At 40.2% G+C, this 13,871-nt stretch overlaps 1 protein-coding gene across 1 annotated transcript; it reads right to left on the minus strand.

Annotated features, from left to right (window-relative positions):
- Positions 1-5,153: 5,153 nt before the first annotated feature.
- LOC138903130 (uncharacterized) lies at positions 5,154-7,955 on the minus strand. Its single transcript, XM_070191048.1, has 5 exons — positions 7,848-7,955; positions 7,078-7,222; positions 6,760-6,993; positions 5,370-5,977; positions 5,154-5,321 (listed from the first exon to the last, which is right to left on the minus strand). Exons 1-5 carry the CDS (start codon positions 7,953-7,955, stop codon positions 5,154-5,156), a joined length of 1,263 nt encoding a protein of 420 aa, XP_070047149.1.
- Positions 7,956-13,871: the final 5,916 nt, after the last annotated feature.

Genomic DNA, 13,871 nt, shown 5'->3' on the forward strand with positions numbered 1-13,871 from the left:
TGTCCTTATGAATAAAATTCAAGTTAAACGTATTTTGATTGATCCAGGTAGCTCGGCCAACATTATTCGATCAAGGGTCGTAGAACAGCTCGGCCTACAAGATCAAATTGTGCCCGCAGCCCGAGTACTTAACGGCTTCAACATGGCAAGCGAAACTACCAAAGGTGAAATTACTTTGCCAGTGAACGTGGCCGGGACCATCCAAGAAACAAAGTTCCATTTGATCAAGGGTGACATGAGATACAACGCCCTGTTCGGAAGGCCTTGGATCCATAACATAAGGGCAGTACCCCCGACCCTCCCTTCACCAAGTTCTGAAGTTACTGACATCGGAGGGAGTCAAAACAGTGTACGGGGAACAACCCGCCGCTAAGGATATGTTTGCAGTCGATGAAGTGATACCGGTATCAGAACTCTCATCAACGAAGGGATCGGATTCGAAGAGAAAGCAGGAGGCCAAATAGCAACCACAGAAACTAGCCTCGACCCAATTGCAGAAGAAGGGGATCGACGATGATGACGACTACTGGATCCCTCGATCCTTCATAATTCCCGATGACTCCGACGCCACCAAATCAACGGTCGAAGAGCTGGAATAAGTCACACTTGCCAAGCATCAGCTCGAACGAAAGGTATACCTGGGTACGGGGCTAACCCCCGAGCTCAGGAAAAAACTTATTCATTTTCTTAAAGCTAACATGGATTGCTTTGCTTGGTCCCACCTTGATATGACAGAGATCCCACCAGAAATTACCACTCATAAACTGAGGCTGGACCCTAAATTCCGCACGGTGAAGCAAAAAAGAAGGCCCCAGTCCGAGGTCAAACATGCATTCATCAAGGACGAGGTAACCAAACATCTCAAAATAGGATCCATTCGGGAAATAAAGTATCCCGAATGATTAGCAAACGTAGTAGTAGTCCCTAAGAAGGGAAATAAACTTAGAATATGTGTAGATTATAAAGACCTGAATAAAGCATGCCCCAAGGATTCTTTTCCTTGGCCTAATATCGATCGTGTGATTGATGCCATGGCCGACCACGAGACTCTCAGTTTTCTCGATGCTTACTCCGGGTACAATCAGATATAGATGAACCCGGAGGATCAAGAAAAGACCTCGTTTATCATAAGTATGGTACCTACGGTTATAATGTAATGCCATTCGGTCTAAAAAATGCTGATGCAACGTATCAACGCCTAGTAAACCGAATGTTCGAAGAAAAAATAGAAAAATCAATGGAAGTTTATATTGATTACATGTTAATTAAGTCCCTGTGAGAAGAGGACCATTTAAAGCATTTGCAGGAGACTTTCGATATACTGAGGAAGTACAATATGAAGCTCAACCCCGAAAAGTGTGCATTCGGGGTTGGATCGGACAAGTTTCTTGGTTTTATGGTATCCAATCGGGGAATCGAGATCAACCCCGATAAAATCAAAGCTATCGAGGATATCACGGTAGTGGATAATATAAAGGTCGTGCAGAGGATGACGGGGCGGATAGCCTCCCTAGGACGATTCATTTCGAGATCCTCATATAGGAGCCACCGATTCTTCTTGCTGCTTAAGAAGAAGAGCAATTTTGCATGGACTCCGGAATGCCAGCAGGCCTTGGAGGAACTAAAGCGGTATTTATCGAGCCCGCCGCTGCTTCACATCCCGAAAGTGGACGAATAGCTTTACCTGTACTTAGCAGTCTCGGAGATAGCGGTAAGTGGTGTCCTTGTCTGAGAAGAATAAGGTACGCAATTCCATGTCTATTATGTTAGTCGGACCTTATGTGAGGCCGAAACTAGATATCCACACTTAGAAAAATTAGCGCTTGCTTTAATAAGCGCCTCTAGAAAACTAAAACCATATTTTCAATATCATCCAATATGTATTGTAACAACTTATCCTCTTTAAAGAATTTTGTACAAACCCGAGCTTTCGGGTCGATTGGCCAAATGGGCCGTAGAAATCAGTGGATACGATATTGAGTATCGACCCCGAACCGCCATCAAGTCTCAAATCATGGCGGACTTCATGGATGAATCTACGCCGGCCCTCGTACCCGAGGTTGAAAAAGAACTACTGATAAAATCGGGTACATCTTCGGGAGTCTGGACCCTCTTTACGGACGGTGCTTCGAACGCGAAGGGGTCCGGATTAGGCATCGTACTAAAATCAACCACAAGTAATATAGTTAGACAGTATATCAGAACTACAAAATTGACTAACAATGAGGCCGAGTATAAGGCCATGATTGCAGGTCTCGAACTAGCTAGAAGCTTGGGAGCGTAGATCATAGAGGCTAAGTGTGATTCCCTCCCTGTGGTAAACCAAGTTAACGGGACTTTTGAAGTCCGAGAAGACTGAATACAAAGGTACTTAGATAAACTACAGGTGACTCTACATTGATTTAGGGAATGGACCTTGCAACATGTACCTCGAGAACAGAACAACGAGGACGACACTCTTGCCGACTTAGGTTCATCGGTCGAAGACGACGAACTCAACTAGGGGACTGTCGTACAACTCATGAGATCGGTAATCGAAGAAGGCCACGCCGAGATAAACTCCACAAGTTTAACCTGTGATTGGAGAAACAAGTACATAGAGTACTTAAAGAACGGGAAGCTTCCATCAGATCCAAAGGAGTCGAGAGCTCTGCGCACAAAGGCAGCACAGTTCACTTTGTCCGAAGACGGAACGCTATTTAAAAGGACGTTCGATGGACCATTGGAAATATGTTTGGGACCGGGAGATACCGACTACATCCTACGGGAAGTTCAAGAGGGCACTTGTGGAAATCATTCTAGTGCTGAATCGCTGGTCCACAAAGAGAGCAGGGTACTATTGGACTGATATAGGGAAGGATGCAAGGAAGTTCGTTCGAAAATACGACAAATGCCAAAGGCATGCACCCATGATTCATCAACCCGGGGAACTACTCTACTCGGTACTGTCCCCATGGCCCTTCATGAAATGGGGAATGGACATGGTTGGACCTCTCCCGTCGGCCCCAGGTAAAGTTCAGTTTATTTTATTTATGACTGATTATTTCTCTAAATGGGTTGAAGCACAGGCTTTTGAGAAAGTCAGAGAAAAGGAAGTCATAGACTTCATTTGAGACCACATCATATGTCGATTCGAGATGCCCTCCGAGATTGTATGTGATAATGGAAAATAATTCATCGTCAGCAAAGTAACTAAATTTCTCGAGGATCACAAGATCAAAAGGATCCTATCAATACCTTATCATCCCAGCGGGAACGGACAAGCCGAATTGACCAACAAAACCATTATCCAAAATCTTAAGAAGAGATTGACCGACGCCAAAGGAAAATGGAGAGAAATACTACCCGAGGTTTTATGGGCATACCGTACAACATCGAAATCCAGTACCAGAGCAACACCGTTCTCATTAGTTTATGGCGCCGAAGCTCTGATCCCGGTCGAGGTCGGAGAACCTAGCATCAGGTTTCAATATGCAACAGAGGAGTCGAATAATGAGACCATGAATACGAGTCTAGAATTGTTGGACGAAAGACGCGAAGTCGCTCTCGTCCGATTGGCCGCCCAAAAATAGCGGATCGAAAGGCACTACAATCGAAGAGCCAATCTTCGACATTTTAACATCGGGGACTTGGTGCTAAGAAAAGTCACCCTTAACATCCGAAATCCGAATAAAGGGAAACTGGGTCCGAACTGGGAAGGACCGTACCAGGTTCTCGAAATCATCGGAAAAGGATCCTACAAGCTCAGCACGATGAATGGCGAACAACTGCCGAGCAATTGGAATATATCACACTTCAAACGATACTACTGCTAAGGTACGGCCCCTTCCATTTTTATTTATATTTTAAACTAACCCTTGCAGGTGGATTCTTCGACACGAAGCCTTTAGGTCTGAAAGCACGCGTTGCACTCTTTTTCCTTTAGACCGTTTTTGTCCCAAATGGGTTTTTCGGCGAGGTTTTTAATGAGGCAACCATTGATCGTGCTAACTTAGAACAATTCAGCAGTATCCGAGGTTTCTTTACAATCAGCCTCGAATATTGGGGGGCATTTCCCTCGAATGTCAACTTTGATGCGAAGAAATTACTTCATGGTAGTAGGGTCTCGATAGGAAAAATTTGTAAGGGCCAAACGGTCAAACGAACCGTGCCCGCGTAGTTTGCTCGAACCCTGGTATAGAACATGTACGCATGTATAATCATTTATAAAGAGAAGCATTTTTCTTTACCGATATCTAATACCTTAGAAAAAATTTTCTACTTTACAATTTCACACTCTTGATCTATTATGTAAACAGGCTTAAGGGCCGACCATAACCAGAGTTCGAATAATTACCCCCACGCTCGGGGTACTATCGTTCGAAAAATAAACGAGATCGAATTATTAAAACTCTGAGATAATAAGACCTTTTAGGTAACCCTCGATTTTTATAGGTCACAGCCACCCCACTCGGGGACTGACACTTCGGGCAAGCTCAAAGTAAAATGGGAAAATAAGCCCAAGGGGCAAATCCCGAACTAAAAAGGCTACGGCCGAATTAACACGGTTCGGAGACGTCCAAATTTCGTAACAAAACAAGCTTTCAAATTCCCTCATAAACCGATTAAAAGGGCTACCCCCGGCAAAATCATAAAAGGTTTCAATACTATCAAGCCTCGAAAATTCTAATGAGTACAAAATTGTTCGAACTCTCGAACAGTTCCTTATTGCATGTTAAGGCATTACAAGTTTTGCAAATACAAATGATAAAAAAACTGTTTCAAGCCGAAAAGGGGAGAAAGCCATAAACAATCTTTTTACAAAGGCTATATCGGCCTAATACAAAAAGCCTAAGTGCTGTTTTTGCTTTGAGTTCGAGAGACTATCCTCGCTCAAATAAAAAACCTAAGGGTTACCTTACTTTGAGTTTGAGCAAGCACTCACTCGATCGTAAAGCCTAAGGGCTATACTAGTTCGGTTTCAATCAGATTGTCTAAACCTCAGATCTTAGAATACAACTTCATAATTTTATAAGGCAGAAAGGAAGAAAGTTTATATATATATATATATATGTTAAAAATAATTTACAAGAGAACCATGGCCTGATCAAATTTCCCTACAAAAGACCGAAACTGTCTTAAAAGAAACACAAAAAATACTAATCCTAAAGGACTTAGTCTTCTCCGAGAGCAGCATCTTCACTCTCGAGGCCTTCTCCGCTTTCAGATCCGCTCATACTCCTAGAATCATTATCATCAGAAAAGGCTAACACTCTAGCTTCATCTTCGAGCTCCTTAGCATTCTCGATCTCGGCTGTAAGATCGAAGCCACGAGCATGGATCTTCTCGAGAGTCTCCCTTCGAGACTGGCATTTAGCATGCTCGGCAACCCAGTTTGCTCGAGCCTGAGCAGCTTCAGCAACCTCCTTTGCTCGAACCTGAGCAGCTTCAGCGTCGGACCGGTAGACGGCGACCATTGCATCAGCATTAGCCTTGGCCGTTTTGACCTCCGATTTGGCCGCTGCAAGTTCTGTGGCCAGCCTCTCTCGATCGGAAGTTGCTGAACCCAACCGAGATTGAAACTCCTCAATTTTCTTGGCTTGCACCAAGGCCTTCTCTTTCAAGCTTCGGAGTTGGGTCTTAGCCGAGGCTAGTTGAGCTCGGGCAGCTTCCTTTTCTAAGGCAAGGCGGTCCATGTTCTTCTTCCACGCCTCGGCCTCCGCTTTCACTACGTCCACTTCCTCACGAAGATGTCCGATCACATCGAGCTTTTGCTGGACCTGTGGGATCGAACTATTAGCCGTCACGCCCGAGTCAGTGTCATTAACTTCAAAGATTATTTTTACCTGCTCGGCCAGATCAGCTTGTTCTTTCTGAGCTGCTTCTAGCTCAGCCCGAAGTCCTTTTGCTTCCCCTTCTCTCTGCTCACTGAGAAGCTTGAAGGCATATCTCTCCTCAGTAAGCCCTCGGTTATCGACTTCATACTGGCTCAGCTCCCCTCAGGATCGGAAGAAAGCCTCGTGATAAAACACAGAAGCCTACAAAAATAGAAAGAAGGAATTATACAAGGGGAGAAAAGTACAAGTATGAAAATTGACAAAGAAAATATGAACTTACCCGGTTCAGGGCCTGTTGGGCTTCGTTGAAAAGACAAGGTGCTCCCACTTCATCCATCTAAGCTTGGTCTTCTTCCGTGACCAAACGTCGGAGGTAGCTAGCCACCCCTACATGGACAGCAAGAACTCGGGCATCCTCCAGGATCGTGACAACGATTGTTCGCTTGCACCCAGGATCGGCACTAGGGGACGGAAACTGAGTGGTCAGTTTAAAACTCGAGTAAGCCTCGCCTGAACTCTTCTTCGGAACCTCCAAGTCACTCAGACCGGTGACACCTTCTACCCCAACAAAATAACCACAGAAAGGATTTTCCTCTTCGTGGGCTCCTTCCCCGTAACAAGACTCCACGGCCTGAGCATCGCGTATCATCGACTCGAAAAATAAAGGAAACGAGGGAGAATTCCCGATCTTTATTGCCATAAGTGGGTCTTTTGGGATGCCGCCTTCGTCTTGGGGAGCCTCGAGCCTGGTTTCTGCACCAGCATCCACCACCTCTTCAATGTCTCTTTGCCCCGAGATAAAGCATCTTCGGTTCCTCTCGGCTCGGGGACTTGGGTCAAAGTCTCCTCCTCGACCTCATCGAGCCTAGACAGAGTAGTCTCAACTCACACCGGTTCCGGAGTTCTCCGAATCTCGGTGCTAGCTCGTGTACGGGCCACTGACCTAGAATCATTTTTTTCTCTTCTTCTTCTTCTTCTTCTTCCCTTAGCCTTTGGACTGACTCCATAGTCAGTGGGATTGTATTCCCCTTGGGTTTATGGGCTGTTTGCTTCTTGGGTTTTTGACCCTCGAAGTTCGAGACCCTTTTCCTCTTATTCTCTTTCGCCAGTTTCGAGATAGGTGATGAAACTTCTTCATCACCGGACGATGGTCTCATAGTCACATCCTTTCCGAGACCTACAAAAGGAGAAAGTAAGTAAACTCATGTTTGAAAAGATGTTTGAATGATAGACAAATCGGTAAGTCAGGAAAAAGGCTTACCACGAGTACGAGCCTCCCACCGACCCTTTGACAAATCGTGCCATGCGCGCTCGGTGTGTGTTGACGTCGAAACCAGGCTCCTAACCCAATTCTCGAGGTGGGGAACCGTACCGACATCCAAGCAACGGCTGCATCGAGAAAAACACTGATAAGAAAGGATGAAGAAGTAAAAATAACGAACAGAAATTAAAGACGGAATCATACTTACATTTCATATTCCATTTCTCAGGAAATGGCATGCTCTCAGCCGAGATTAGGTTCGTGGTCTTCACCCGAACGAACCGTCCCATCCAACCCCGATCTTTGTCTTCATCTATATTCGATATAAGAGCCTTGGTGGCCCGGCATTGAAGCTTTATCGGCCCACCTCGATAGAGTCGAGAGCTATATAATCTTATGAGGTGGTCAAGGGTGAAGGGAAGCCCGTCGATTTTGCTCACGAAAAAATAGAGCAGTATCACGAACCTCTAGAAAGAGGGGTAAATTAGGCCGGGAGTCACCTGGTATTTCTTGCAGAAGTCTACGATGATTGGATCGAGGGGACCCAGCGTGAAAGGATAAGTGTAAACACTCAAGAACCCTTCCACGTGGGTGGTGATCGCTTCTTCTGGTGCCGGTATCACAACCTCTTTGTTTCCCCAGTTGCAATCTTTCTTCACCTAGTCGAGAAGGCTATTGGGTATCGAGCATATATATCTCGATATCGGCTCGCATCGACCAGGAATAGATGAGGGTTTCTCGACTTTAAAGTCAGAATCTATGACACACACCCCGGGAATAAGTTCTTCAGGGTGTGGCTCCACCACTGGTTTCTCGCCGGCCGACCGAGATGAGGAAGCAGCCTCTTTCTGTGGAACAGTTTTAGATGTTTTGGCCATTAGTTTTGTGGGCAAAGAAGAATGGAGACTGAAGTATTTGGTGTTTTAGGAAGAACAAGCAAAGAAACTCAAAGATCTGAAGATAGGAAGCTTTGAAGAAGGCAAAGAACTATGGAGATTGGGATAAAAAAGATTTGAAAGTAAAGTTTTAAATAATGAAGAAGGGGGCTATTTATAGGTTTCACAACGACGGTTCAAAACTGGTAGTGGCCGACCGTCGACTGACGCGCATTAAATACCTGGAAAACTGTACCGACGAGACGTTTCGGTCACTTATGCTGCTTATGTCACGACGATTATGTCATGATTGAAGGCTCAAATCGTTTCTTGTCATTACTCTCCAAAAAATGAGGGGACTGTCTCTATACGGTCAAAATCGGGCTTGTCGATTTTGTATGGTTAATCGAAACCGGGGTGGCAGACCGAGGTTCAATCCCAAGTTATATTGGATCGTTACATGAATAAATATTGCCTAGCTCACGATTCAGGGATCGATCGAGATCGAGACCAGCTAAGGTCGAGACCGAGAAGGATAGAGATCTAGCGAGATCGAAGAAAACCTGCTAAGTCGAATAACAGAAAGCCGAGGAATCCGTGACCGGGCGAGGATTGTGGCGGAGATCTCGGCATGTATCAAGTCAAGACCAGTTGATTAGCCAATCAGGAGATTTCCTTATGTATTTAAAATTATACCATATGTAGAACTCCTCTACTATATAAAGGGGGTTTCAATCATTTTGTAAGCACAAATTCATGCATAATAAAGCAATATATTACGTTTTCTCTCTTAAACTCTCTTATTCAGTAGTTCAGTTCCTACTCTTCAATATTACATTTAGTTGGTGCGAGGGCAATCTAGCTCAAGGGCTAAAGCTATATGATATATCGGTTTGCTTTATTTTACAGTTAATTTCTAACTTCAATTTTCATATTTCTCAGTTTGTGCCATGTGAAATCACATATCCTTAAAATCACTTACAAATTTAATTGTTATCCAATTTTAAGGGTAAACACCATTAAATGTCAACTCTACAGTTATTTCGAATACTTCTTTATTTGTAAAATGATATAGATTTTTGGGAGCAGCTGTAATCCTAAAATTGGAACAACCTCTTTATTATTTACTCAGTACAATTAGTAAAAAGTTGAAAATCAAATTAAAATTTGAGAAGTTAGATCAAAAGCAGATCATAGAATAAATTACCCCATCCTTTTTGTGTTGGCAGCTTTGAAATCACGTAAATAAATTGCTTCTCTATTTTGTGCAAAAGGCTATTAGGTGTGTCAAATTTTGATACTATATTCTTGGAATCATCACGTAACAAAAAGTAGAAGAAAATATAAGAGGTACTTATTGTGTGGGTTTTTGGACTTACACCCTTCTATATGAATAAAAGATGGTTTAAGTTTTTTTTTTTAAACAAAAAACTTATACACTTAGTACCAGTTGCAACTTTAATTTCCACTGGCATCATTTACACTCTAATTTGCTTTCTAAATTAGAAACCGAGACTTTTGATTTTTATCGAACATATTTTATTTTTTTTAAAGAGAATTACACAATAAATCACTCCATAAGCTACCTTACAGTATTTTAGCCCAATTATAAGTTTACAACTGTGTGGCCAAATATCAATAAGTTCATATCCGATTTTTTCTTTTTCGTTTTTTTATTCTCCAGATCTTCAAGCGTGAAATATCTGTGAGTTTTCATTCTCCTTTTTTCTCAAGTTTATACATATATATCCCAGCTACAAAAACGCAAAAACATATGCGACAAACCTAAAATCTCATCTTCTTCAATGCTAATCTTGTTAAATTTCAAATATGATTTTGTGAGAAATTTGGAGTGAATATTATTTAAACTCATTAGAAATAGACTAAGTAGGCTGTATACAAAGTTTGAAGTCATTTGATGGAGATTTGGACTAATTTTAAATAAGAATTGCAAGTGAAAGATCGTATAGGATGTTCGTCAGAGATACTTATACAATTTTATACAGTGTTATATACTTTAATACAAAAAGATACATTATGTATATAGTTATATAAAAGTGTATAAAGATATATAAGCACAATAGTGAAAGTGCTCGTGATACACTTATGCATATAGGTGTATAATAATAATAATAATAATAATAATAATAATAATAATAATAATAAGAAGAAGAAGAAGAAGAAGAAGAAGAAGAAGAAGAAGAAGAAGAAAATGTGAGGTGTGAGAAATTCACCAAATACCTATAAATAATGTATCAACCTTGTATACAATAGTGTATAAGAGGTGTTTATATACTATTATACAAATGAATCTTATCAATGGAGTTTCACTGGTTCTTCTTCTTCCTTGAGAATCTTTTGAAATTTAACTCAAATCTAGCTTAAATATACTCCAAATCACTTTAAACTTACGTTTTGAACTCCTCTTGATCATTCCAATCCAAACAACTAACAACAGAAAATCTAATTTCTGAAATCGAAGCTTTGAACGACCTTTAAAGATGACTTCTATTTCCAGTTTAATAATCCAACAACCTACCAAGTGAACTTCTTTAGTGCATGACAATAAACACAGTTCTTTCCATTCCAATGGAGGAAGCGATCTTCATATGACTCCAAAAAACTAATTTTTTTATGTAATATTTTTTTCTTCTTCATCCAAATAGTGGTTATCAGCTTTGAATAAGGAAGGAGAGTTGACCGAGAATAACAATGGTAGAGAAATTTTAGGGTGCAAAATCGGAACACGTGTAAAAGAAGAAGAAGAGGAACAAAGAAATAAAAAAAATTAATTAAAAGGGGTGGGCTAACGGCTGAAAAGTAAATTTTTAAGTTATGTACAACTTGGGCCATGCAGGGTAAAATCTTGAACAATTAACTGGACTAGCAGCCCATTTAGGATATAAACTTTAAATAGCCTCATTTCACTTTTAGAACTCGTATTTTACTGTTTCAAACCAATTAACTGTAATACACGTTGACCATTTGGATTAGACTACAATTTAGGGATTTCCTATCCAGTTACCTAAATGAAAATATTATCTTTCATTCTCTTTCTTCTCTTTTCAGTTACTCAAATTAAAAAGATATATTCTCTCTTTCTTCTTCAACATTTTATACTAAATGTCCAAGTCTCATTTTGAAGAGTTTAGCAATGCCATTTTTACTGTAGGTAAACATGTACTACATACATTTTCATTCACTGGAATAATGTGGTGCTGAAAACTTCCTCCATTGCACAAATGTAAACGTAATTTGACGCATACAAGGGAATACCTCTTGATTTCATATCAATCAGTTTATAATCCATATACGTAAATATATATATCAAAATACCTCTGAAACTTTAACCGGATATACAACAGTAGCATTTATACATGAGATATATACATTTATACATATTATACATACATAAAAATATTTATTTTAAATATAAAATATTTGTGCACAACAATACAATCATTATACAATGATAAATGAAAAACGGATCTGCAACTTCTCCCACATATACAAGGATAAGATTTATACATATATTATAAATATTATACACACATTATACATGCAAAGAAAATACCAATAAGACACATATAAAAATTATACACAGGTGTGTGTGTATATTTTCAAATTGGGTTGAAAAATAAATTGTTTAGCTTTCTAAAAGAATTTACTAACATTTAACCTTGTATCACTAGCATTCAATCGAATGATTATTTTCTAAAAATTATGTCTTTTCAATTGCAGATTTGCAAGTCCCTCTTGTGCCTTTGTGTTTTTTCCCCTTTATTTGTATTTTATTCTGTTGATTCATTGGTTTTCCATAAATTGGTTGTAAGCAGCGAGTTTTTTGCCCATATTTTCCCCAAGTGATATGGCTAGTAAATTTAGGGCTATTTACTGTAAATCAATTTTTCTGGCCATCCGTTGTTGTAAACTATAATGGGCTGGCCATTTGTGTTTTTTTTTCTAAAAGCTTCAAACGTGTTCTATTTTCTGATGGGTTGTTGGGCCAAGTAATAAGGCGTGTAGTTCTCCTTTTTTTCTTCTTCCAGGTTACACTTCTAATTTAATTGGTGATGCTGAAGAATAAACTACTTTTGGCCACCTTTATTTTTAATTAAACAATCTTAATTAATTTAAGTTAAAAAACAGTTTACTTAATCTTATATATAACAACTGGGTCGGACTGGTACCAAAAACAGTCCGGGCCCGCGGACTAAACGGGTTGGGACTCGTTTGGCCCACGGTTTGTGGGCTCGTGCCGGTCTCCTGGGCCGATTTTACCATTTAGGACCTTTTGGACTGGGCCAACGAAATTTATTTTTTTTAAAAAAAGCCGTTGACCCAACGGCCAAATGATGAAAATGTCTTCAAAAAATAGCTATTTAACCCTCCCTTCCTCCCCCCCCCCTCCCCCAAACTAATTTAACCCCAAACTTTTTATTATTATATTTTTTTTCCTATTTTCTACTATAAATACCCCCTCATTCTTTCATTTTTCTTACAAAATCAATATCAATCTATCAAAATCTCTATCTAATTTTCTTCAATATTTGCTACAATTGTTTATTTTATAAAAAAAATAGTGAAACAATTGTGAGGTTGCTACAATTTCTTACTTTATCAAAAAATAAATAGTGAAAAATATTTGTGAGTTTGCTACTATTGCTTGCTTTATTCAAAAAAAAAAGTCAAAAAATATTGAGGTTGTTAGAATTTATGAAAATATTGTGAAGTTGGTAAATTGGAGTCTTCAACGATAATTAATTTTCAACAAGTTGTTGATGGTAGGCTAGGAACACATGTTTTAACCGCATTCCGCACACTAATTACTACACTTTGAGCGTATTTGAGCTTAAATGATAGTGATCTGCACTTATTACGTATTTTATGCTTTGTAAGAGATGATTCCTAGTTAAAAAAGATAAATTAGAGCTAAATAGAATAATCTGGAGCTTTGAAGTCTAAGTAAAATCCAAGGAATTAAACTGGAATCGCTTCCGGGGCTCATGGACCGGTGTTGCATACGAAAGATGGAAGAAAGCGCAAGGGTTATGACATTTGTACTATTGCTTCGTACAATGCGACGCATTAGTGCAAATGTGCGTCAGAAATTTGAGAAGTTCAAAGACTTGTAGTTTTTGAGTATGACAGAAAAATACACTAATGTTAGGCATAGTGCGTGGCATAATGCGTAGCATCAGTACAAAAATTAGTCATACAAGCTAAGTTCAGGGAGTTTACAACCGAGCAAATTTATAACGACCCGGCCGGTCGTTTTGAGCATTTAAGTCTCGTTCGGCAGCATAAGGCCCTGAGCAGCTTCGTATTATGTGTATTGACTTACGTGAGTGGTTGAATTCAATTACCGGATGATTCGAAGTGATTTCAGACACTTAGTCCCTAAAACGGAAGTTTAAGCCTTAAGATTTTGACAGTAGTTAGAACTGTGTGAAGACGGCTCCGGAATGGAGTTTCGTCGGTTCTGTTAGCTCCGTTGGGTGATTTTAGACTTAAGGGCGTGTTCAGATTGTGTTTTGGATGTCTGTAGCTCATTTAGACTTGAAATGACGAAAGTCGAATTTTTAGAGATTTTGACCGGAAGTGAGACTTTTTGATATCGGGGTCGGATTCCGATTCCGGAAGTTGGAGTAGGTCTATAATGTTGAATATAACTTGTGTGCAAAATTTAGAGTCAATCGGACGCGGTTTGATAGGTTTCGGCATCGGTTGTAGAAATTTGAAGTTTTAAGTTCATTAAGTTTGAATTGGAGGGTGATTCGTGTTTTTAGCATTCTTTGATGTGATTTGAGACCTCGAGCGAGTCCATATTAGGGTATGGAACTTGTTGGTATGCTTGGACGTGGTTCCGGGGGCCCCGGGTGTGTTTCAGATGAGTTTCAGATATTTTTCATGGTTTTG

The sequence above is a fragment of the Nicotiana tomentosiformis genome, chromosome 12 (genome assembly GCF_000390325.3).
Source record: "Nicotiana tomentosiformis chromosome 12, ASM39032v3, whole genome shotgun sequence".
Taxonomy (NCBI): Eukaryota; Viridiplantae; Streptophyta; class Magnoliopsida; order Solanales; family Solanaceae; genus Nicotiana; species Nicotiana tomentosiformis.